Below are 27,844 nucleotides of genomic sequence, written 5' to 3' on the forward strand. Positions count from 1 at the left end.
TTTATTATCATCAATAGTAATGATAAAATAAAGATGGTTTAACTTCAGATGACATCACACTTTAACTTGTTTGGGTGGGGATGATTGGGGGGGGGTGGATTGTTTGCTGCTTGTTTGACAGTTAAAGTGCGATGTCACATTGTGTTACAGTTAATGTTCGAAAAATAGCCAAGGTGTTATCTTTAGTTCCATTTCAACTAGCCATTGAGGGGAAAAAATGCCAAGTGTTAACACACCCTTACATATGCTTCCTCTAGTTCGTGTAAAGCCACTGCATCTTTTTAAACTGCCAGGCATGCACCTGACCACATTCTTGGAAGAGAGTGCTACAAGTATCTACCCTCTTTCATATACATAGGTCACTGAATCATATATCACTGAATATGGTGTAACTCAACTGGACTGAATTCTTCAAAAAATTAGTGTGAAGAGTTTTGTGTGAAGCACTTGGTGGTGAGTAAATGAGTTTGTCGATGGGTTACAGTGAAAGGTCTGTGGTCAAACTGTCTTGTTCTGTCAAAGTAGGTGGTTTATGGCCAGGTATACTGACAGAACATACCAAACTCTCTAGTAAATCTAGAGGTCTGGCTTGCAAGACTATACATGAGCCTATACATGAGCTAACAAACACTCATGGTTGGCAAGTGTCATTCTGATAGAGAAAGGAATGCCATCCGTTTCACCCAGGCCGCAACAATTCCGCTCTCCTGGACTTCTGGTCATGGATCACTTTGGCACAAAATGAAAGAAGGTAGACTTCCAAAGTCTGGCTCATCTGAACAGCTGAAGACCTCAGCTGGTGTAGAAATGGACAAGCTTAGTTAATACCAGGCTTTAAAAATTAAAACACAATTTGTATTGTACAAGAGTTCTGATTTTATAAAAACCAGAAGTCAATGTTTCTCCTCAAGAACGGTAGTGATATGTCCTATTTTACATGCATAATATTTCTAGCAACTGAATTTAAACTGAAGTTACTTTAACTTGTCTGATAAAACCCCTCAAAGAGCAAAGAGTGAGTGAAAGGAAATCAGTCAGCCAGTAAGTCCTTGTATCAGATCCAGGGATGTGTTTATGCTTATTGCCCCAATCCCAACTCCACTCTGCCTCGGTGAACTTATTTAGCCTCTATATGCACACACACACACACACACACACACAACATAACTGTCTGGGTTACACCGTTTGTGGGCTAAAGGGGAGCTGGAGAACATCCCAGTGCATTTCCCAATGTACTTATAAAGATTCAGGATTTAGTAATCACAGTTTCTGCGACAGACCAAGTGTTAATTGTTGCGCTACAAATGACAGCAAGGAGGGATGTAGGTTATTTTAGTGCCAAGGTAAAAGGATTTGCTTTGCTGGATTCACACATTTACATTTACATTTATGGCATTTGGCAGACGCCCTTATCCAGAGCGACTTACAATAGTGCTTTGAAGTCTATCAAAAATACATTCTGATATTGGCTCGGTAGGTCACAAACTAGGAATACCATCAGTCCAAAACTCTGTTGGGAGTGGTTTTTTTTGTTTTGTTTTTTTTTTGTTTTTGTTTTTGTTTTTTTGGTTTTTTTTGGGTTTTTTTGTTTTTGTGAAAGTGCTAATTTAAGTATTTTATGAAGAGGTAAGTCTTTAGCCGTCGTTTGAAGACTGCCAGTGACTCAGCTGTTCGGACATCTAGGGGAAGTTCATTCCACCACCTTGGTGCCAGAACAGAGAAGAGTCTCGATGCATGCCTTCCTTGTACCCTGAGAGATGGTGGGACCAGTCGAGCAGTGCTAGAGGATCGGAGGGAGTGTGGTGGCGCTCGAGGTGTGATAAGTGCCTTGAGATAAGTGGGTGCTGGTCCGTTTTTGGCTTTGTAGGCGAGCATCAGTGTTTTAAATCTGATGCGGGCAGCTACAGGAAGCCAGTGGAGGGAGCGCAGCAATGGGGTGGTGTGGGAAAATTTAGGAAGGTTGAAAACCAGTCGTGCAGCTGCATTCTGGATCAGTTGCAGAGGACACAACTGGTACTCTCATGAATGGATCTTTAAATGAATCACTAAATTAAACAAAAAAACTATGACAAATAGCTAGCATTATGTGATTGGACATAAAGTCTGCTATTAGCCATATCATTAGTATAGTTTTTGTTTTTTTGTTTTTTTAAAAAAAGATACTAAAGTGTACTTTTGATTGTCACTGGGGTGGTACTCTCAAGAGTACAGTTTAAAGTACGTAGCTTTCACTTGGGAAAGTGAATGTATTGTACCTTTATATATATATATATATATATATATATATATATATATATATATATGTGTGTGTGTGTGTGTGTACACTAAAATACAGTACAAATCTTTGGAAGCATATTGCTGCAACATATGAAAAGAGAAATCCCCATCAGCATCTCATTATAATAACAAAATCCTTTCCTCATAATAACGAGATGTGTTCTAACATTACAAGATTCTTTTCTCATAGTAACAAGATAATGACGTGATGTTGGTTTTTTTTTTCTTTCTTTCTTTCTTGTGTGGTAGTGACGTGCTTCCTTAAGAAACCTGCTAATCACACACCACACCACTTCTTGCCAGAGCAAAATCTGGTCGATTCTAAACCTGCCATTGCACAAAATTAACTAATAAGCTGCTTGAAAAAGAGGTCCACTATCAACGGAAAATGCTTGAGCTATATTAGCACCTGTAGCTACTGTCTCTACTCCCACCACCTTCACTATTTCTGAACTGTGGTGTAAGGGTTTGAAGCGTGTTACAACCATGCAGTTCTCTGGTGGTGAAAACATTATTCACTCAGGAAATCTAGCTGTCTACTACGCATATGATTGAGATTCAGTTATATCTGACTACATGATACAGAAACAATTATTTAACATTACAGAATATATACAAACATAGAAAAATGCTACTATCTTACAACTTTTTTGCTGAAAGTAGATGAATAATAATAATAATAATAATAATAATAATAATAATAACTACTTACTGTATATAGCACCTTTTGTTTTTGTTAAAGTTTTTATATAAAGTATGGAACGTTAAAATGTCAAGTATCGTATATTAAAGTATAAAGTACAATCCACAATCACAAATGAATTAATTATAAATATATGAAAATTATTATTAGACATCATGAAAGGTATACTGAAGAAGAAGTAGAAGAAGAAGAACCCCCAAGAATAAAAGACCCAAGAAAGTGTAATCTGGATTTTAAAACATCTATTAAGCTATTGAGCATTCCCAGTGTTCTCTGGAACGACATTTCAGACTTTCCAAGTATTATTGCAGGCCTCCAACTGCTGAGTGAAATGCTCTGGGTAGGTTATACTCTTTCAGGAGATCAGCAAGATACACACTGATAAACCAGTTTGATCTTTAATTATCATAAGCAGGACTTAACAGGTAGCCAATGCATATAGAGTAAGACTGTAGTAACATAGATCTGACTTTTTCCCCTGGTAGGAACATGGGCCATTGCATTCTGAACTACACTATATGGTCAAAGGTTTGTGGACACCTGACCATCACACTAATATGTGCTTGTTGAACTTCCCATTCTAGATTTAGTCCCCCTTTACTATTATAATAACCTCCATTCTTCTGGGAAGGCTTTCCACTAGATTTTGTAGCGAGGCTCTGGAGATTTAGCCATCCAGCCACAAGAGCATTAGTGAGGTCAGGTGCTGATGTTGGGTAAGGAGGCCTGAAGTGTTCCAGTCCATCCCAAAGGTGTTCAGCTGGGTTGAGGTCAGGGCTCTGTGCAGGACACTTGGCACACCATGCCTTGCATGGAGCTCGCTTTGTGCACAAGGACATTGTCATGCTGGAACAGGTTTGGGTCTCTTAGTTCCACTGAAGGGAAATAGTAATACTACAGCATGCAAAGACATTCTATACAATTGTGTGCTTCCAACTTTGTGGAAACAGTTTGATGAAGGACTACATATGGGTGTGATGGTCAGGTGTCCACAAAATTTGGCCAAACAGTGTATCTGAAGTTTGTTTAAATAGGTAGCAGGGCAGCGAGTCAGCAATACATTGCAATAAAACAATCTAGAGAGTATATATGAGGGTGAGTCAAAGGAAAACCTCAATTCTTTTTTTAAACAGATGTCACAAAAGTGTTTCAGGTTAAAGGTAGAAGCAGTAGAAATGGCTATTGAGAACACTGAACAAGTAGCACATTTTTACTTTAGCAACTACACATGTAACATACCGTTTCTCTAATTTCTATTAGAGAAAATTTATATTATGTAACTTATATAAAGTTTTCCTTTGATTAACCCTTGTAAAAAGCATGTACTAGTTCATCAGCAGCATTGAGGGTTATTGTGTGCTGTGTGAAAGCCACACAAATGAGTTTCAGTGGAAGCCTGTCAGCTACTCTCTCACAATGTACACCCTTTGTAGGATATGAGCATACCTAATAATCTGTTTTAAGCCTGATACATCCTGATACTTGGAGTCTGCTTGGAGTTTCTGTACTTGTGATTCGTGTTCTACGGCTGTGGATGGTCCTACATGGATTTATACTCAAGACTCACTCTTGCTTCAGTGGATAATCTCACCTGGACTTGTACTGAAATCTGCTGCTTTGTTCATAGTGAACACACAGCACTGTTTGCTTTACCTGCCCTGGAAATATTTAAGACATAACAGTGTACAAGTTTGTATAAATCTACAAAGCTTAACCTGCCCTGGAACTGTTTATAAGAGACAGAAGAAAAGATAGGTATCATCTATGTAAAAATGGGTTACCGTATGCTAATGTCAGACAGTTAGACAGGAAGCTGCCTGTGCACCATTTACCATGCATACAGATTTATAATCCCACTATCAAGTGTCACTCAGAAGGAACTTGTTCCCTTTTGAGTCTGGTTCCTCTCCAGGTTTCTTCCTCATGTCGTCTCTGGGAGTTTTTCCTTGCCACTGTCCCCTCTGATTTGCACATTATGGATCTAAATCTACATCCAGATTTCTATAAAGCTGCTTTATGACTATTGTTCAAAGTGCTATACAAATATTTTTAAAAAATGAATTCAATCGAATGGGGTTCTTTCGTGTATTTTATAGGCATTACACTGTACATGAAAAAGATCCAGTAATCGTCACTCGGAATAAACCCTCAAGGAGGCCTCATACTAAATTCTGTTATAAAAACCATTTCTTCTCTTCAAGTGCTAAGATGAATGAAGCAGTAATCCTGCTGCGTTTCAACAGTCATTTCGAAATCCGTTATTTGCTGTTTATGCATTTGTTGTCATTGATAACTTCTTTCTGATTCAGGGAAATACCGTTCTGAAACCGCCGGTGGTCAACCCGCTTAACGTCTTTTCCAATACAACACTCAGCAACAAGGCCACAGGAACAGAAAACACACGCACACACACATACTCAAATACACATAAGCACATTCACTTACACAGATCTGACACTTGCTTTCCTAACGGTCACAGCATCTGAAACTGTCAGACGCTGCAGTGCATGTGCAGTCAGTGCTACAGGTTTGACTCATCATTAGAGATGTTTTAGAGTTAAAAAGTGAGGTCATGTCAGTTCACACCAAAGTCACTATTTGCAGAGATAAGTGTTCTTATCTTTGCTGACTTTGTGTACTTGATGTCAGGAAATCAGTTTCAGGGAACAGGAAAAAAGAAAATAACTCCTGACAAATTCCAAAAGCAGGTTTATACAGAAAAATACTTTATTGTCTCACAGTTCACACATGAATACAATAAATAATCTTGTAGACACAATACAATATAATACTATGTGACAATCATAGTCTAGGAGTTGAGACGTAAAAACAAGTATGAAATTTCACCTTCAAACTCCTCCCATCAAAGCAAGAGCATCGTAGTACGTTCTCAGAGAGGAACCAAAACTGCCACACACAACACTCGTCAACCCCTGTCCCTCGTCGGTCAACAGCACCAGGGCTTCTTTGGGACAAATGACAGTTTTAGAGGAGCAAAACAGCTTTATATTAAAAAAAAAAAAAAAAGGAGTAGCAATTCTCAAGCAGCTTTACGGCTATACAGAGATGCTGAGTTGTCCTGGGACAGAAAATATTTAAGACATAATGGTGTACAAGTTTGTATAAATCTACAAAGCTTAACCTGCCCTGGAACTGTTAATAAGAGACAGAAGAAAAGATAGGTATCATCTATGTAAAAATGGGTTACCGTATGATAATGTCAGACAGTTAGACAGGATGCTGCCTGTGCACCATTAACCATGCATACAGATTACTGAAGACGAGCAAGCCGAAAAAGAAATTCTGCTCAGTACTACTTTCAGATCTGGCAGTAAATCTTACTGATATAGAGACTACAGTATAAATGTGTGGTGGCCTGAGAGATCTCTTCACGTGGTGACATTTTGACATCTTCAAGTATATGTAGATCTGAAAACTTTAGGATTTTGCACTTATCTCAACCACAAGTAAAACTATATGATTTTAGATTACCCCCAAAAGTGAAAACGGAGAAAATTTATATTTAAAGATTTCATTCTGACTGTGGTGCAGAAGAATCACAGACATTTTGACAGCCAGTATCTGACTACAAACTGAATTGATTAGGCTTATGTCATTTTCACTACAGCACTACAGTCCTTTTGGTGAAATACTGTATATTTATGGTTTCTTAGTATTGATGTGTCAGAATTAAAAGTTATAGGTAGTATTCGCTCATTATGCCAGAATTCAGCAACAACAACATCTGACTGGTTTTCCAAGACCACAACACAGATACTGTTTGTCAAATGATAATTAAATATACATATTTATCTCTACATTAATGAATCGTAGCAGGTGTAGTAACATATAAGTAAATGTTATTAATGCTGAAAAGAATTAGTTACACTATGTAACGCATATACACACCAAAACATGGGAAATTTGGTCAAATTTGAGTAAAGGTCAGAGTCCAAGCTGAGTCAAAACTCACACTGAGTCCAAGTCAAGTTAACTGTCATGAAAATCACGACTTTAATCAGATTAAGTCCAGGTCCAGGAGTGCTACATCACTGATCCAGCCATGTCCAGGCCTGAATACTAGAACGTACAAACGTATATACACATATACACACATATTTTACTCCTGCAGAATATTAGAAATCTCCCAAAGTCATAACATCTAAGGATATACCAATACCAACTTTTTGGACATGATACATATTTCAAAGGTGTCGGCTGATACCTGACACTTATCTGATATTGAAGCTTACCGAAGACTTTCTGCAAGCTTATGTTGCCAAGTAGGCAAGCTGGATTAAATATGTTTGGGAGCAGGAAGAACACTAAACTGAGCAGGAAAGAAGACCAAAGCAGTAGCATGACAGCAAAAGATACAGTGGACATACAGTGGTTTAGACTGTCCTGATATGTCCATACATGTCCAGTAGCCAGTTGCACCAGCTGAACTTGAATGAGAGAGATCGCAAGTCAGCCTGTAGTCTGGCCTAAACCGTATGTTGAGGGTGATTAGTTCAAAATTAGCACTATATAGCATAATATTGGCACCACAGACACTTCAACATGCATAATCAAGATTAGTAGCATGTACGCAAAATAAACAAATACAATACAGACAGGTGACAAATTAAAGGAAAAACCAGCATAAGTGTCTTAGCAAGATGTTGGGTCACCATGAGCTGCTAGAACAACTTTAATAAGCCTTGGTTACAGATTCTTAAAGTCTGTGAAACTGTACGGGGCATCTGCTAAATGCTGTTAATGTAAACGTACCAATAGGGATGAAGATATTCCCTCAGTTGGTGTTTTGATGAAGGAGATGGAGAGCGCTGTCAAACACGTCGCTGTAATCTCTGGTAGGTCTTCCATTAGTTTAGGAGTTTTGGATTGATACGTTAGAGAGTGCGCTACACCGCCATCATGAAAACACTAATACAGGGAATATGTTTTGGAAGAATGGTGCCCCATCATTGTAAATAGCTTTAGCAAGCTTTAGATGGACCAGAATACAGCAGTGTGTATTCTTACAAGAAAAAAAAAAAAAGACAGAGCACATTAACACAGAGTTATTAAAGCTACATTAAAGCTACTCTGGCTGCCTATTAGTTACATATTGTCTACAAATTCCTGCTTATGAAGTTTAAATCTCTGAATGGTTTTGCTTTGGTACATCTTGCTCTGGTACATCTCACTGGTCCACTGGCTACATTGCAAATTGTAGAATCTAAACCATTTAAAAAATTTTTGTAGTTTGTAAAGTTGAAATTCACACAAGGCTACAATCAATCTTAAATTCAACTAGTGCAACTGGATACAGAAAAGCAAACCATTATTTCAACAAGGCTGGCTGCTGGTTCCTCAGGGTTCTTTTAAAAGTTTGCAGTCTATAACTGTTAAACCGCATCCTACATGAAATATCAAAACAGCATCTCTCTGTATTTTCTATGCATCTGATATATATCTTGATTTCACAGCTTTTATGTAGCTTGTACTGATTAATTGTATGTTCTACAAATATGTAGTGAACATACATAGTTGATAGGAACCCAACTGGGATTCTGCCTAGCTTGAAGATGGTGGATGTTGCATGAATAGTGGGTACAAATATTATAAAATCAAGCTAAATATCAGACATCATTCTGGGTAAGCAGACTTTCTCCACAGAATGGCCCTCTTCATTCAGGATTCAGTACATTCTATATTCAAAAACATTTTGTTTTGCATACATACTTCCATTCTGATTAGATTTTTTTGAGATATAAACAACTTGAGCAACTTAATGCTGCTCTATAGTGCAATGCGAGGAAGCAGGAATAGGAGCGCTCATATAGTATAGCATTATTACACACCTGTATGATTAGCATATTATTCACGTTAAGCTTTATGTCATTAAAAGGCTTCAAATCATAGTTGTACCTTTATGAAAGTACACACGATATTGCACTTCATAACAGTGAACATACGGCTGAGTTGTATGTATAAAACAGATATACAGACAATGCATGGAGTTTAAGGAGAACTGCAATGGCCCTACACAAATTCAAGGTATTCCTGCAAATGCTATCAAATTCATCTGAATTGTCTGCAAAGCTATTAGAAATCTTTTTGTTTTCATGTTCAAACATAACAGGTTTTACAGGAAGTCACACTTGCCACGTGGAAATGTCTGTGCAATGCAACTGAAAGTGATGGTGCTCATGTGGAAAAATCTGAAATTGAAATGTTTAAAAATAAAAGTATGTCTTCATATGATATTTCATAAAGAAAGCAGGGCTTTTTTTTAGTTCAAAGCATTGCTTTAAAAAAAAAATCCATGGTGCAAATTGCATAAATCAAATTATCCAACCAGGACATGTGTTTTTGAACTATACATATAAAATACATTCTGATATTCTGATGTGCACGTGAATACATTTTTGATTGCTTGTTTGGTTAGTGGATTGCTTGATTAATCGACCAATTAATTAATCCATAGAGCTACTGTTCCTAATCAATCAATCCTTTGTCTCATAAGTGTTTTGCTCAGTAACAATAACAATCCACATATACATAAAGAATACAGTATATACGCATAATATCATCCATAGCAGTTATGGCACAATGCTTAAAATGTGTGACTCAAAGCATTTGGCACTTAGAGAAAGCATATGAGGTAGCAGTCATCTTTGTATTCTGAAAGGTACAGGGAGTACAACTTGTATAGCAAAGTAGAATGAATGCAATAATACCAGAAAATTAAAGTGACACCTTTTGCTGCAGCTCATGCTGCTGATGTTTCTAAAGCAGTTGGCCCCTTGGGCCAGATCTTGAAGATTGATCATAATGCTTCAGCCTATGGTATGAGCTAGATATGAGTTTAACCCTAATATAAATGCCTGTGTTTCCATTTGAAAAATGTAGCAAGCTGATTTAACAGGCTCATCACCTTTTCATAATATTGATGTTTAAGATACATCCACTTTAATAGGAACACCTGTACCTCTTGGCTGAATTTCTTCCAACTGCCCAGTCTTGGTAAGCCTGTGCTTACTGTAGTCCCAGATTCCTGTTCTCGTCTGACAGGAGCGGAACCCAATGTGGTTTCTTGCTGTTGTAGCCCCAAGGCTTGACATGTTGTGCAGTTTGAGATACTTTCCTTCTCACCACTGTTGTAAAGAGTGGTTATTTAACTTATCGGCCTTCCTGTCAGTTTGAACCAATCTAGCCATTCTCTTTTGACCTGAAAAGTTTCCAGTCCCAGAACTGCCACTCCCTGGATGTTTTTGTCTTTCACACTTTTCTGTTTAAACACTAGTGTAGTGACTATTGTGTATGAAAATCAGTAGGAGATCAGCAGTTTCTGGAAATACTCAACAACCATACCATGGTCAAAGTGACTAAGAATATTTGTTTCCCATTCTGATGTGAACATTAACTAAAGCTCAACCTGTATCTGCAATATTTTCAGCATTACCCTGCTGCCCCTTGATTGGCTGATTGGATAATTGTTTCAATGCGCAGGTGTACAAGTATTCCTAATAAAGTGGAAGGTGAGCGTACATCAAGTTACCACTTTATTAAGTGAACCCACCTTGTAGCTACACTCATTGACTATTTTATTATTTACACCTATCATATAGATTATAGATTCATATAGAAAGTAGCTCATCTGTTGTTATGTACAATCTATCAGCCCCCTTTACCCTGTCCATCAGTGGAACGAGACCACCATGTGACCACAACTGATATTATGTGGGTACTGGATCAGTCTCAAGACAGCACCGATAGCGATGTGGTAGTGTGTGTGGTCCTGTTACAAGGATGAGATGGAAAGCTGGGATTGTTTTAACACTAGACCTCTACGACTATAATGTGTTGATCAGGCAGGACACGAGTGTGTAAATTATTGTGGGGTTCTCATTAAGGGAAAATCGCTGTGTGTGTCAAATCACAGGTAGGTGGCAATAACCTGGGATAATCCATAATCATAATCTGAAGCACCAGCAACAGTCAAAACCATGAAACATGAAAATATGAAACATACCACTCAGGATACACAGTCTAGACTTAATATATGACAAGACTTTGCAACTAGACAATGAATCAACGGGGGATTTATAGACAAACTAATCATGGACTAAACCTGGAACAGGTGCACACAATTGAGGAACAAAGCAATGACAGTACCAGAAGTGGAGACAAGACCAAAACAGAACTAATTACACACACGTGCACATGGTCCTTGTTGCCATGGGAACAGTAATGCAACAAGGGAAACTGTGACAACAACTTTGTACACCTACAATATTTTGTGTTTATTGTCCGGGACCCATCATCAGTGTCAGTTTCTGACTACAGCATGGCTGCTGGGTGAATATGTTTAGTTGGTGGACTTCCAGCAGTGACATTGAGAAGCACGTTCCACTTGATACACTCATACTAGGACCACACGCGCTATCTCGTCACTGTCTCAGCTGTCCCGAAAATGCTTCACCACTCAAAACATATCTGCACAGTCATAGCCTTATGGTGGTCCCTTTCCACTGATGGATGGGGAACTGAGAAGACCAACAGATAAGCTACAATCAGTCCTTGTAGACCAACAAAAGTGACCTATATTGTAGTTTAACTTGATAAAATGGTCAATAAGTGTAGATACCTGGTAGATGTACATAATGAACTGGCAACTCAGTTTATATTGTTAACAAATTAACTGTCACGTTACTGAAAAATGCAAAGAGTCTTTTTTTTGCAACTTTTCAACGTGCTGCAGCAGGTAGAGAAACACCAAAAGCCACTGGAGGAGTGAGAAGTGAAAGAGCCAAGACAAAAACAGATAAGAGGCCGTAAAGGTAACAAAGACAACACACAGAGAAGAGAGAAAAGAGATGAAGAAAAGATATCACGAATGAAGTGAGAAAATAGGCAGTGTTTAGTAAGTCATCCGGATAATGACTGAATTCTTGCTCATACACAAGTTCACAGTTTCTCTGCATACTCCCTGCACCTTCTGCATTCTCTAAACGAGACCAGATTCACTCTGAGCAGCTCAAAATCCTTCTCACTCTCAGTCACTCGGCAGAGAGAAGGCTCCACTGCTACACACTGGAGTGTTTGGCATCACGATCGGAGAGTTCTGAAATGTGGTCCCTTGATTAGTGATGAAGGGGTCACTCAAAGGTCATCAGCACCTTCGAGCGGGTAGTGTGTGTGCTAATCTTTAACGTCCTTGACCACTGTCACCTGAGAGATGGTTTTCTTCACACGTAGCGCAGTGAGTCGAGCAGCCGAGTTGGCGTACCAGCACTCCCTCATGATCTTACCCATCACTCGCAGGGCCTGAGCACACACACACACACACACACACACACACACACATGTGACTTAAAAGTCACCAAAGTGTACTATAAGTGTACTTATTCCAGGAGGACATGTTCATGAACACCAGTTTTTTTTTATTAACTATGCTCAATAAAAACATCAAACAGTCTGGAACTATTTTAAAGTGAATAAAAGAACAGAATTAAAATGAGAATTAAAATAATTCTCCTGGCAATTTTGTGCCACTTTTAAAATCGCTCACTCTGAACCAGCCAGTTTCCAACCTACCTCACAGCTCTGCCACTGGTTGGGGATGTTGGGTCGCAGTTTCTGCTCACACACGACCTTCCTCATGTCCTCCACTGAAGGATCTGAAGGCACTAGGTCATAATAAGGCAGCTGAAAATCCTCATGTATCCCTGGGGAAGGAGAAAGCCACCAAAGTGTATAAAATCTCATACAGTTTAGAATAGTTTTATCACTTTTTTATCACTAAAGATGCGGCCTAATGGATAGAGAGTCGGACTTGCAACCCGAAACCCGGGTTCAAGTCTCTTCCACCCTCAATACCACGACTGAGGTGAGACCCTTGAGCAAGGCACCGAACCCCCAACTGCTCCCCGGGTGCCGCAGCAAAAAAGGCTGCCCACTGCTCCGGGTGTGTGTTCACAGTGTGTGTGTGTTCACTACTGTGTGTGCACTTGGATGGGTTAAATGCAGAGCACAAATTCGGAGTATGGGTCACCATACTTAGCCACAAGGTCACTTCACTTCACTTCACTTCGCAAAGCACATCCTGGACTTTGCATCACTCCCTAATTTAGCAGGCTGAAGAATCTCCACAAGAGGGAGCTCTTACTGTGTATTACCGTATCTTACTGCATTTTACTGCGCCTCCTTGTTAAAAGGGAGGAAACTAGCATGAACCCATAAGAACAGGATCTGACAATGTGTTTGCATTCATAAATTGCATGTATGTGAAGTCAAAGGCTTGATACACAACCTACACAAACACAAGTAGTTAAAATTGACGTTTGCAGCTGGACAACTGCTTTTTACGGACATTATAAACGCTGACTTGGATCAGACAGATCTATTATCATAAATCACTTAAATATGCAATTCTGACATTGAATTCATTGCTTTGCAGCACTAATTAACCAAATACTTACAGCTAGGACAGTCTCTCACATTATACAGCATATACAAAGCTGTCAGCCATCAGTAGGAATTTTTAACAGCACTGATTATAACTTCCACAAAGACAGGCTTCTGTTATTTCCTATGAAATATTCTGGACCAATATTCAGTCCTGACCTGAGAACCACTAGGATGCTCTTTGCACCTATTACACTGTGGCCTTGTTATAATTAACTGAGGAGTTAAAGACAAGATACAGTACTTGAACAACACTGGGCTGCAGTTTACAGGCAGTGTAATAAACTGTGCTATTCACAAGAGCTTAGATCAAGCATTCTATAACACATCTGGAAAATATGCACAAATCAGCATCAAATGCTAACATCACTGCATGTTCAACTTAACCCTATTGTTTTGTTTAGTATTTCACAACATACCATCTCATTTTATAGCAATACAGTTAACAAATGTATCTAAATAAATATCAAATAGTCTTTGATATTTTTGAAATTGAAATCTTTGAAATTGACTTCTCATGTCAATATAAGCAAGATTTCTGGGAATAACCAAGAGCTTTTCCAATGCTTAGGCATCTCTTGTGTATGATACATCAAATGCATGGTATCTTTTTTCAGCTTTAAAGCTTTTTTAGCTTTATAGGAAATTTTTGCCAATAAGATAAACTGTGTAGATGCTAGCAGCCAAAAATTGAAGGGAAACAAGTAGAACTCAAGGCCAACAGCATCGACAAGGATGCCTCCACCACCCACAAGTCTAGACTTGTTACTAATTTGGATTCCAGAAATACCCTTAAAATATACCTCAACTAGGAAGGAAGCTATTGAAAAAAGTCTAGAGAGATTATTTCAGTCATTTGACCTTTCTGTGACCTTTACCCTATTTGGATCAATTCCAGAATCTAATCAATTCATCTGCTGGTTACAATGATCATTCCACATAAATCATTCCACATACGAACATTTGACCACTTGCTCTTGAGATATTGTTAACGAGCAACTCAGATGGATGCACAGATGGCCGGACGGATGGACAACCTTTCACTACTTGGTGGCAGAGACTTAAAAAGCATCGCTATGTTAAATGCATGTTACGGGGCCATAAATTTCTTTGTATCAGTACTCCCAGGAGCTGATAACATGTTTCTCACTCACTTTCAATAGTTACTTTATCCTGGTCAGGGTGGCAGTGGATCAGGAGGTGGGAGGAAACCAGGGAACCCTGACGAAACCCACATGGACACAGGCAGAGCATGCACAGAAACTCTGCTTTGACAGTAAGCTGACCTCAGGATCAAACCAGGAACCCTGGGGCTGTGAGGTGGTGAAGTTACCCACTGCACCACCCACATATTTCCCTCATCCTCATTTTCTGCTAAACATATTGTCACATGTAACTGTAATAAACAGTATGTCAAAATAGGAAGTGACATGTTGTTCCAGTATTAGTATGTAATTAAAATGTACTATTTAGTATGGTACTATGCAGTTTGGGACACAGCCTAAGTCTTTGACATACAAATTTTAGATGTCTGAGTTTGTATTTTGATTTGTTTCAATGTCCAAAAAAAAAAAAAAAAAAAAAATACAAAAACTATGCGAACAGGCATCTGCCAGATCATTTGCCAAAACAAATTTTTAAACACAACAACATATTATCACCAGACTTAAATCAGAATAAAATATTGGTTGAAAGCGTGCAATCTCCACATTTGTCAGAAACGTTCTGCTTGTTTTCATGAGCTATGAATAGGTGACAGTGATGATAACATTTTATCACATTTATATTGTAATAAGTTAAATTGTAATAAAATTAAATTTTCTACTACAAAACACAAAAGTGGGATCAAGTAAGATCAAGTTCAGAATTTTTACTCGGTTTCTTTCTACGAGCGAGAAACAAGCCAGCTTGTTGTCACTGGTGATGACTGCAACTTCAGACGGTTACCACACACCTCTGACTGAACATCTTCTGGCCAGCTCCCAGAACACCAGACCCAGAGAATAGATATCAGCCCGCTTAAACGACTCGAAGCTGCTCATGTTAATGGTGTCATCCAGAATCTCAGGGGCCATGTACCTGCAAACACACACACACACACACACACACACACAAACACAAACACATCAGCGTCGTGTACATAAAGGTCTGTGTAAGAAGTGCTTCTGAGATAGAAGGTAAACACTAACATCTGTGCTTTAGAAACATGAAGAAACAGGCATGCTGAGGTCAGAGAAGAGACAACACACGTGACATGGACAAACATGTTACACACAGGCACAAAAACATACTTAACCCCAACACTACACACCGACTATCACAAAACAAGGCAAATTCAATTTACTCAGGCGTACACTTACAGAGAACCAGGCAACACACACACACACAAACACAAACACTAAAGAGCTAATGGAAACTGATCCCTGTATTCAGAGGCTGCACATATGGCCTGCTGTACGTAGCCAGGCAAAATGACTCAGTAATGGTGAGCTGATAGTCGCTGAGGTTCAACAACAAGCAGTGAACTTTAAAATCAGGGATGAAAAGAAATAGCAACTGCAGAATGTAAATGTGAGGCACATCTGCTCTGCCTGAACTCAAATTGCCTATATATGCTTTAAAAAAATGCAGTTTTAACTTAGATTTATATTTAAATATGAAATCTTTCACCATCTTATTACTCCTAGGACACAGCAACCACAACACTAAACATAGCTATAAACTAGTAAAATATGGCATAAATTGTTAGCAAATTGCTGTTGTATAAAAGGAATAAAACAATTCAAGACATGTTGTTTTTGGAAAATAATCAAATTCTGTGTAGTAAGAGTAGCTCCACTTTACATTGGGCCCCATCTCACAACCACGGCATTGATTATTCTCCTATAACTGTTTTATTTCTTACATACGTATAATATATTGTATGCATGGGTTAATTTTAGAGATTCCAATCCAATCCAATCCAATCTGTTACCCAGTATCAGTATCAAGTAGATATCAACAAAAAATGACTCAGCTACCAGAGTAAATGTATTGGATATCGGATATAACATATGCAAATGGCAAAGACTAGAATTGGATTTGGAAAATAAATTTATTTTCGGAACTGGAAATGTTTACATATAAAGAGACTTGACTGTTTTTTTCTTTTGTTAAGTCTAAGATTTATATATTTATACTGTAATGCAAGTGATTTTTGTGTGAAAATATTGTGAAATGCTTCAGTTAGTTTTTGCCATTGCCATCTCTAGCTAATATGTTAAATGATAAATAGACCAAGAATAAATAATAAATAAAATCAAGCTTCTCTGTCCACTGTACAACCAAAAAAAGATTTGGTTTTAATTCTGACTACCGTAAATCTATCATGATGCTACGTATATAACTTAATGATATGTGTTTCTGTTCTATTTGAAAACATGTATAAATAAAAAAAAGTTTCTATATTCAATATTTTGCACCAGTATGTTCTTAAGCATATTCCCTGCTGCAGAAGGAGACACGGACCTCTTGGTGCCCACTCTGTGGTTAGCCGGGATGTCGACAGTGTTGGTGGTGGAGTCGTGTTTGACAGCCAGTCCCAGATCAGCGATAACCGCAGTGCTGTTCTTTTTCACCAAGATGTTCTTGGACTTTATATCTCTGTGAGCGATGGCTGGTTTTCCTAAAACACACACACATTTATGGACACATCAGTCGGGCTCTTTTCAACTTCATAGGTTAAAGAAATAATTCAAGCAAAATTAAACCTAAACAATTTTCTTGATCATGTTTGGTGTCCAGTGGGTGCTTCTTTAGTTCTTTTATACTGTAGCTATAAGACTAATGTGGCTAAAATGTAAGAGAAGCTAGAAGCCTCCAGTTTAGCACTGCAAACTGCATGTCTATTGTCTTAAAGACATGTACATTTGAAGTGATTCAATTTGTTTTTTTTTTTTGTTTTTTTTTTTTTTTAAATATGTACTTTATACTTGGCCACAAGTCACTTCACTATTCTCTTACACCACTGAGCTGATGAATGCTGAATTCTGATTGGTCGGAAGGTGTTGATTAAGTTTCTATAACAGTAGTTCCGACAGTAATTCTGGCAGTAATCCAAATTACAGGTTTACATTAATACACTATTTCTAATATATTACTGTTTCTATAGTAAGAACTTGTATGGCAGATGCTCCACATAATCTAAGACTAATAATAATGTGATTAAAAATGTGTTGTTATTTCACAAAGAAAAACATATCATTGAAATGGTGAAGCCTTCTGTAAGAAGACTTTTTTTATATTTATGGAAGGAGTTTACAGTATCAGTGCTTTTTAACAGTCGGTAATTTTTCCATCACAGGATAATAACATAAAAAGCTGTGTTTTTTCCCCTTATTAACTCATACTTACTAAGACTGGTGAGGGAAGGTCTGTTTATAGCTCCTATAATTTACAGTGATAACAGGAACTAACTTGTTTCCCAGATGTTCCACAACATTAATGTAATGTTATGTTCCTTATGTATTAAACTGTTTATGTAAGTGGTTTATGTGTTATTTCTTTCCTAATACTTGGTTATGCCTTCGCTTGCCTTGCCTCTCCTGGCAGGTAAGGATTCTGCAGGTATTTTGAGATCTTCATTTTAGCCCACTTTTTCAATGACTGGATACAATTCAGTTAGATTTCACATTGTTTCACCTGCTGTTCCAAATAATCAGACGAGTTTTCTACAGAATTGAGCGCTGGTGGTTTTACAGGTCAGTCATAGTGTGACAGTGTTCCATCATGCTCGTCAAACAGGTCACACACACACACATTTGGCCCTATGCATTCTACAGTTATCAACCTGGAATGTGTCAGTGTTGTGTTATGCTTGGACATGAAGTACAAAAGTCCAACTCAACCAATAAATGATGATCTGCTTTATGCTCACTGAACGATAAGGTACTGCTGTTGGTCTGCTTCAGTGTTTAGAAATGTAGGCTACTGATTAGAAGATCATAATTTCAAATCCCAGCCCCACATTGTCATGGTTGGGTCCTTGTGCAAGACTCTTAATTCTCAACTGTGTCTCATTTCAGATAAAAGCGCCAGCCAAACGAGCAAATGCAAATGCTGTTGGTTGATGTGACTAATGTTTTGTCTGGGCAGCTTACTACTAGTATTACTGAGTCAAACAATGTTTTTTATAAGTGAAGTATGTGATGATTTAGACCTGCAGTTTTGCACAATGTTAAGCTGTTTAAGAGTTCCTGACTCAGTACTATAGCTTAGGCTTAGTACTATATTCTGTCTGTCTACTGCAGATAACTTAACAACTAGTTAATATAAGCAACCAGTTGACATCCCTGTAGATGACTCCAGACTGGCAGCTACTCTAAATGTCTCCACTGTGAGCCATATCTTTATAATCACATCACTTCTTTGCCCTCAGACTCCTAATGGCTTCTTGGTCAATTCTAAATCATTGCTGTCATTTCACAGTGTCACATAAAGATGGCTCAAACAGATGCAAATACAGTTAGGCACACATGTTTAACAAAGAGAGCAGCAAACAAACCCAAAACACAGGACAATACAGCAGATGAAAGTTCTGAAAGTCTTTAAATACTGTGAGTGAGTAATGAGATAACTGAGTCCAGGTGTGTGTGATCAGAAGGATGGTGATTGTGAACGTGGCAAAGTGTGTGTGAGATCTAAGAAATTAGTCCATATTGGCCATGTTTGTAGGCCACAATGCAGGATAGGAAGTGGCGTTTACTGACTGGGTTGACCTGATACATCGTAGAGGTCTGGTCTGTGGCCATGCCCTGATTAAAACTTGCACTCAGTCTCTCATCACTTCAGCTCATGTGCAAAAAAAAAAAGTTGTGAATGAACCACTTAGTGAGCTTCTAAACATTGGAAAAAATAAATAAAACAAAATAAAATAAAATAAAAAAAAAAATATATATATATATATATATATATATATATATATATATATATATATATATATATATATATATATATATATATATATACACATATATATATATATATATATATACACATATATATACACACACACACACACACACACAGACACATTAGATATATACATTGGGAAAAAAAATACGCCAAAGGTGTCACAGTTTCTAGATAACACTAATTCATCCCCTTCCATCTGTAAGTTAAAACATTCAAGACAGTACATGACTGCTCTATTTTACTGCACTTGATTTTGGGGTTTTTTTGTTTTGTTTTTTTTTCCCAAGAATTCTCCAAGAAAATCAGCTTCTGGGAAAGAGCTATGACAACAACAATAATATTAAACAAATTAAACAAATTTGTCACGTTGACCCAGAGGACGGTTTTGGTAATCAAGCTCAGCGGTCTAATCTATGATGGTTGCTATTCCGAGAAGAACAAGCGGATTTATTAGAACTGATCGACCGCTAAGCTGAGAGTGGGCCCAGGCTGAATTTGAACCACGGGGACAGAACAAGCTGTGAATCTTCTTTTGCCATCACCACCAAGTCACACTGGAAGAATATTGAGGATAGACAACATTAAAACAATGTTCAGCTGGCTAAGTGTGCAGAATGTAAAGGAACATTTAGCAGCAAATATAATATGTAATTGTAAGCTCTTTCAAAGGTACTTTAAAAGTCATTTCCAAACACCATGAGAGCAGTGACACTGACAGCCAAAATCACACGGTGCAAAAAGTTGTATGAGGGACGCTGTTCAAGTAAGAGCAATTTCACATTCAGTCATTTCATTATTCTTGCAGAGCCAGACTCCTGAAATCACAATTTAAGCATTCTAGCATGATTAACATGAACAAGATGCCTTTGACTGAAATGGCCGATATTTTCTTCACGCCAAAATCTTTTTTACCAGAACAATTCTGGGGCTTTTTAGAATAAGTGCACCCCTGATAAGCCACTTCCTCATGAAGAGGCATGCTACTCTCAGAGGAACAGAGAAAGGATTTAGCAGAGACAGGCGAAAGCGTGAAGGAGCATCGAGTGCTGGCTCACCCTGAGTGCCGATGATCTCCATGTGAAGGTGAGCCAGGCCGCTGGCGATGGACAGTGCAAGGACGATCATGCCATCCACAGACACTGTGTATCTGTTCAGGTAGTCAAACAGTGAGCCGTGTTCATGATACTCCGACACCAGCCACAGCTGAGTCCATGAACCATTATCTACACAAAGAAAAGGATAGACGCACAGAAGCAGGATAATGTATAGATTTTTTTTTTTTCAAGCTTTAGCAAGTCCATTTCGGCATCCTAAACTGAAACAAAAGTTAAATCTAGATTTTTGTTCTCTCTCGGGGAATCTTTAAAGGCTATATGCACATTACAGTAGTATTCAAAGTAAAGGCCTTTTGGGAAGTGAAGAACCCTCAACTATCCAAAGAACCCTTGAGGAACCCTTATTTTTAAAAGCATATGAAGCAGCACAGAAGAGTAAATTTATTTAGAAAGATCTTATAGAGGCAGGCAGCATGGTGGTGCAACAGGTACAGTTGCCTCCTCACAGATCCAGGGTCTGCATTTTGATCCTCAGCACTGTCTGTTTTGCATGTTCTCCTCATGGGTTTCCTCCAGGTTTTCCAGTTTCTTTCCACCTCCCATAAATATGTCGATAAGTAGATTAATAGGAAACTCTAAACTGCCCCTACGTGTGAATGAGCGTATGTCTGTGTGTGTCTGTTTGTGTGTCTGTGTGTGTGTCCTTTTGGTGCTAATCTTGAGGGGTCCCTCATAGGTTGTTTGGATTAGTAAAGGTTCTAGCTTTCTAAAGAGGTTCTACTTTGAATTTTTTCTGAAAAGAAAACCTTTTATTGTGGGATTCTACATGGCAAACCTTAAAGGGTCCCCAAGTACTAAATGGATAATAGTTGGAACCTTTGGTACTGACCTAGTGCTCAAAAAAAAGTTTGGGGAAAAGAAACTGCCTAAAGAAGTGATATAGCTTAAACCTTGTAACAGAACACACAGATATGAGCAAAATTTTGATTTATCAATAGTTAAAGCTAATTTCCAGAAAACTGTTTTGACCCTGTCCATGAGGATGGGTATTAATACAACAGCCTACACTTCATTTCCACTCTACATGTCCTGAAGATGTGCTGCAGCTGTGCATCAGATCATCTCATTTCTCTCATTAAGAGCCCCTCTACAGCAAATGAGTGAAATAAGCTGGATAACATGCTGACTAACAGGCCCATAAATGTCACTTTGTGGTATGAAGAAAACACAAGCTGGGCTGCATGAAATATACTGAGCTACAAGGAAAACCACTTGCCTTTCTGAAGGGAAGTGAGTCAGATGTCAAGTACACTGGCTTTTTTTTATTCTACTATCTATCTGATGTAGTCTTTATACGTCTAGCTATTGGAAACAGCATTTAAAGAGAGCATCACTCTTTATATACGTTCAATGTTACCATCCCTCAAACATTTACTAACGAACTTTCAGCCAAGCACTGTTAAATGCTCAATTCTGATTGGCCAGAACATACTGAAAAATGTTCTATAACAGTACAGCTTGGAATGTAGTTCTGTCAGCAAGGTTTACAGTAATGCGCTCATTCTCATATGTTATACTACTTCTGTAGTAACATCTTACACAGGGACTTGTATGGTAGAAATGCTACATAAAAAAAATGTGTAATGATTGATATGGTGAAGCTTCCTGTGAGAAGACTTTAATTTTACAGTTTTACAAGGCGTCTCCAGTGTCAGCACTTTGTATCAGTCAGAGGTGAAGTTTCCTGACATCGTCAAGTGTTTTTTACGCTTTGTTGTTTCTTGGTCACATGAAACGCTAGATTTTTTTGTCTTATTAACTTTAAGAGAGAGAAAAATGCTGCAATAAGTGATAACAGGAACTACCTTGTTTTGCGGACATTCCACAACATTAAACGTAACTATAATCTAATAAAAATGTTCTTTAATAAATAAAAATCTTCGACTTTGGTATAAGAGGAATAAAACACTAAAGAGTGTATTGTTATTGGATGTTAATCAACTCCAGGGTGGTGAGAGTAACTCCACTTCACATCAGGCCACATAACACCCCACCCTGTCAATTATTATTTTTCCTATAACAGCAAGCACCTAAGTGTTTTATTCCTTACTTAATTATCTTAAAATCTTAGAAAAAATATCTGGAAAAGCTATTTTGAGACTACAGACATATACAGTAGAATGTGGAAGTCCAAGCTGTAGTGGTTTTGTGTGTGTGTGTGTGTGTGTGTGTGTGTGTGTGTGTGTGTGTATGTTTGTGTCTGCGCATGTGACTACCTTTGTTATCAGCTGCGATGAAGCCCAGGATGTTCTCATGCCGCAGCATGATAGTCTGGTAGATCTCGGCCTCGCGGAACCATGAGCGTTCATCTCGAGAAGAGAAGATCTTCACAGCCACATCTTCTCCTCGCCACTTCCCTCTCCATACCTCTCCGAAACGACCCTTACCAATGCTCTCCTGTAGCACTATGGTTCGTGCTATTGTCCTCTGTACCAGCAGTGGCAGCCCTGAGACCCACATACGCACTCTTTTTCAGTCCAAATATATATTCTGCTTATACACAGCACATCAAGATTGCAGAACCAACAGCTAAATGAACAGGAGCAGCCAAAACCGTGTCTATTATATTTGGAGAACTGGTACAACACTAGTTAAAAGATCTTGAACATTCAACAGGACTGGCATGTGTGTGCCATCCAAAAGGTTGGCACTCAGTTGCTTAAGCAAAATCCTTAAGGAAAATGCCTGCTTAAGGTTTGTCAAGGTTGGAGTGGAAGAACTCAAGTGGCCTGCACAGATCCCTGACCTCAACCCAACTGAACACCTGGGGGATGAACTGGAACGCCAACTGCACCCCAGGCTTCCTCACCAAACATCAGTGCCTGACCTCACTAATGCTCTTGTGGCTGAATGAGCACAAATCCCCACAGCCACGCTCCAAAATCTAGTGGAAAGCCTTCCCAGAAGAGTGGAGGCTTTTATAACAGCAAAGGGGGACTAAATCTGAAACAGGATGTTCAGTAAGTACATACGGATGTAATAATTAGGTGTCCACAAACTTTTGGCCATATTTTGCTCCATTTTTTTAAAAGCACATTTTGCTTAGAGAGTTTGGGGTTAGGGCCAGCAATGTAACAACAGCAATAATTACAACTGTTGACAAAAACAATTGTGTAATATTACACAAACTTGGCACCCTCTTGAAAGATCTAATCACAAACCCACATTTATTTCTTACGCAACTGTGCTATAATTGGGTGACACTTTAGTATAAAGTTCACAAATAAGCATATATTAATACTTAACTAATGTTTTCATAATAATGAATTACTACACGCACTAATCCTTAGCACATTAAGAGATAACGACGGGTATACATTAACAGGTTAATTCATTCTCATAACTAGTATCATGACTTATGCAGTATTAATAAGCATCATTTACTAGATTTTATGATATATTATAAATACAAGTGAAATATATTGACAACATTTCACCTGTGGTATGAAGCATAAGTATATATACAGTGTGATTATTTCCACTAATTAGCAGCACCTCTGTAAAAACTACTCTTATGGGCATAAGCCACAGAGTTTACTGTGTGTTTGAATGGATCAGCCTCCTCTGAGAGCTTCATTACACCCATTTTCAGAATACACTAATAAAAATGTTTTGTTTGGATTATACTGTCTCAAAGCAAGTATTGGCTTCAAATGGTGAAATGTCCCAAGTTACTCAAATTAACCTACATTGTACATTGATTATGTTAAAAAAAAAATTTTAAAATCTTTATTAATACCACATGTCATGTTAATGAGTTAACAAGATGTTCATACATAACTTTTACCATTATTAATGGCTATGTATTTTAGGCTATATATGCTTATATACACCGATCAGCCATAAAATTAAAACCACTGACAGGTGAAGTGAATATCACTGATTATCTCCTTACACTGGCACCTGTCAAGGGGTGGGATATATTAGGCGTATTTTAAGTAAACAGTCAGTTCTCTATGTTGATGTGTTGGAAGCATAAGGATGTGAGCGACTTTGACAAGGGCCAAATTGTGATGGCTAGACGACTGGGTCAGAGCATCTCCAAAACAGCAGGTCTTGTGGGGTGTTCCCCATATGCAGTGGTTAGTACCTACCAAAAGTGGTCCAAGGAAGGACAACAGGTGAACCGGCGACAGACTCATGGAAAGCCAAGGCTCACTGATGCACAGGAGTGAAGGCTAGCCCATTTGGTCGGACCCCACAGAAGAGCTACTGTAGCACAAATTGCTGAAGAAGTTAATGCTGGCTATGATAGAAAGGTGTCAGAACACACAGCTTGCTGTGTAAGGGGCTGCATAGCTGCAGACCGGTCAGAGTGCCCGTGCTGACCCCTGTCCACTGCTGAAAGCACCTACAATGGGCATGCGAGCATCAGTGGACCATGGAGCAATGAAAGAAGGTGGCTGGTCTGATGAATCACGTGTTCTTTTACATCATGTGGATGGCCGGGTGCGTGTGCATTGGATATCTGGGGAAGAGATGGCACCAGGATACACTATGGGAAGAAGGCAAGCTAGTGGAGGCAGTGTAATGCTCTGGGCAATGTTCTGCAGGGACACCTTGGGTCCTTGTGTCACTTACCTCAGGAAGAGATGGTACCAGGGTGCATTATGGGAAGAAGGCAAGCCAGCAGAGGCAGTGTGACTGTCTGGGCAGTGTTCTCCTGGGATCCTGGCATTCATGTGGATGTTACTTTGACACGTACCATGTACCTAAACATTGCTGCAGACCAAGTACACCCCTTCATGTCAACGGTATTCCCTAAAGGCAGTGGCCTCGTTCAGCAAAATAATGCATCCTGCCACACTGCAAAATTGTTCAGGAATGGTTTGAGGAACATGACAAAGTGCTCAAGGTGTTGACTTGGCCTCCAAATTCCCCAGAACTCAATCCTATTGAGCATCTGTGGGATGTGCTGGACAAACAAGTCTGATCCATGGAGGCCCCACCTCACAACTTACAGGATTTAAAGGATCTGCTGCTAAGGTCTTGGTGCCAGATACCACAGCACACCTTCAGAGGTCTTGTGGAGTCCATGCCTCAATGGGTCAGAGCTGTTCTGGTGGCACCTACACAATATTAAGCAGGTGGTTTTAATGCTATGGTTGATCGGTGTACATAATGCTGTTAATGTACATGCTTCATTATTTCCTGATGTGTTAAACATTAATATATTATCTGTGGACCTTATGGTAAAGTGTCATCTAGAATTTTATCATTCTCTAAGCTATGATCTATGTTTTATTAAAGATGTTATCTTCATGGTGCTATATCTGTCTGTCTTTCACTCTCTCTCTCTCTCCTTTTCTCTGGTCTCAGCTCACCTGATCCAGAGCCTGACGTGCTCATGTCATAGATCAGTTCTTTCAGGCATTTCTCTGATGACACAAGACTCTGGTCATCCAGAGGCTCCTCTGGATCCTGGTTTCGGCTCTTATTGTGCAGGCAGCGCTGGTTCCGGACAGCACACACACCCAGAAACACACCAACACACAGCAGGCAGGATGGCACCAGGATCACAGCCGATAACTCCAGCCGTCCCCAGTCAGAGTCCTCAGAGGATGTTTCTATAACACACACACACACACACAAACGTAATAAAGTGTAATTGTCAGTGACAGGTTAAACACACTGAATTGCATGGCTGGTAAAGTAGAGGTGACTATTGGACTTTAAATGTATCTTCTAAAAATCCACTGAACGCTGCTGACACATGCATATGGCTGCATTTAAGAGAACTGATAATTCATCCACCAGGGGCATTGCACCCTCTAGTGTTGGCTTCCTCTAAGCATTGGATTGACTGCCACGGGGTTGTGATAATTAGTTCAGTAGTGGCAGAAGTGTGAGCATGGAGCCACAAATGATCTCATTTTGCCCAGGCAGTGTGAGAGCCCCTTGGTACAGCTGTAGTCAGAGAGAATCAGAACCAGCTGTGAAATAGCTTTTGCATGTGAAAGCAGTCTTGAAAAAAAAAAAAAGATCTGTGCTCCAAAGCCAAGGTTAAAGTGTGAAACTCACAGTGGACTGAGTTACTGATTTCTCTCTTCAGCACATGACTACTGCAGGGCACAAGCTCCCAAGCCTGGTCCTGGAATACCCCTCAGGAATGGCTTTTAATTAGCTGACTAATTGAATCAGGTGCATTAAGAACAAGAAAATGTGCAAGACAGGGGGGTTCTACAGGACCAGGATTAGGAACTTATGGTATAGGTCATACCACAACAACAGAGAATACACAGGGTGTCTGAAAAGTCAGGAACCAATGAGAGTACCAAGAAGTACCAAGAATCTCTATCCTTTCATCCAATGTAGATGTCAATGTATATGTAGTTTAACTCTCATTGGTTCCTGACTTTTCGAACACCCTGTAGTAGCAATTTTGGACTTAGACATTGAGATTTTGTACATTTTTACCTAAATTCATTTCATGAAAATGGTAACATTAATAATATGGTGTGGTCAGCTCCAGAATTATTGGCACCCTTGGTAAAGATACAGTACTGTGCAAAGGTCAGAGGTCACCCTTTCATTTTCAGTCAAATGGCTAGACAGAATTTATTGTTAATTATTTGATGGCAAACAATAATGATGGGAAGATGTACAGTACATTAATTCCATTTAATAGCCATGCACTACTTATTTGTGACTTTCTGTTAGATTTTCTCATCATTATTGATCATTATTGTTATTGTCTTTAACAAAAAAACAGTTGAAATCTGTAAACAGTTTATTTGTAATACTGAGTTTTAAAAAACGCCTGCATAAATACTGTAAGTACAGCATGGCTGTACCGAAATTGGAATTAAAGTACCGTACATTTTCCCGTCATTATTGTTTACCACTAAAAATGAACAATAAATAGTGAATAGACATTTAACTGAAAACAAACTCTGACTTTTTGCACAGTACTGTAGGTAAAAACAGTAATTACTTTTTAGTGAAAATATGTGAGAAACAAATGAGGAACAATAAAATGAGGAACAATCAGAAACAGGTAAAAGCAGGAAATCAATCAGAATTCCAAACTGACAAGACGGCAAAACCTCACAAACCAAAAAAACCAGGAAACAGGTGAAACTAGTGTTCAGGTGAGTGGAATAGTTGCAAAGTCTGTACTGGACTTGTATCTGGACTGGGAGCAGATTCTTCTGGTGTGATGGTGGAATCAGATGCGACATTGTAACATGTTTCTATTATTATTATTACTTTTTTTAAGGTGATTATGAGTGTTTAAGAAGTCTTAAGCGTTCGTCCATGACTTCCTGTTTGACATGGGTATAAATATAGTCTATAAAGCAACTCAAAAAATATTAAGTTAAATTACAGTTTAGTCAGT

At 38.7% G+C, this 27,844-nt stretch overlaps 1 protein-coding gene across 1 annotated transcript in view; it reads right to left on the reverse strand.

The window, feature by feature from the left end:
* Positions 1-5,691: 5,691 nt before the first annotated feature.
* The window catches only part of LOC113525889 (activin receptor type-1C), a 39,407-nt gene continuing 17,254 nt past the window's right edge, over positions 5,692-27,844 (reverse strand). The window contains exons 3-9 of the mRNA XM_026912528.3: positions 25,830-26,072; positions 22,722-22,952; positions 20,446-20,613; positions 16,946-17,102; positions 15,393-15,517; positions 12,569-12,699; positions 5,692-12,298 (exon numbers count right to left, since the gene is read on the reverse strand). Coding sequence (XP_026768329.3) covers positions 12,173-12,298; positions 12,569-12,699; positions 15,393-15,517; positions 16,946-17,102; positions 20,446-20,613; positions 22,722-22,952; positions 25,830-26,072 — 1,181 coding nt within the window. The 3' untranslated portion in view covers positions 5,692-12,172. The remainder of the gene's footprint in view (positions 12,299-12,568; positions 12,700-15,392; positions 15,518-16,945; positions 17,103-20,445; positions 20,614-22,721; positions 22,953-25,829; positions 26,073-27,844) is intronic.

This window comes from Pangasianodon hypophthalmus, chromosome 5 (assembly GCF_027358585.1).
Source record: "Pangasianodon hypophthalmus isolate fPanHyp1 chromosome 5, fPanHyp1.pri, whole genome shotgun sequence".
Lineage (NCBI taxonomy): Eukaryota > Metazoa > Chordata > Actinopteri > Siluriformes > Pangasiidae > Pangasianodon > Pangasianodon hypophthalmus.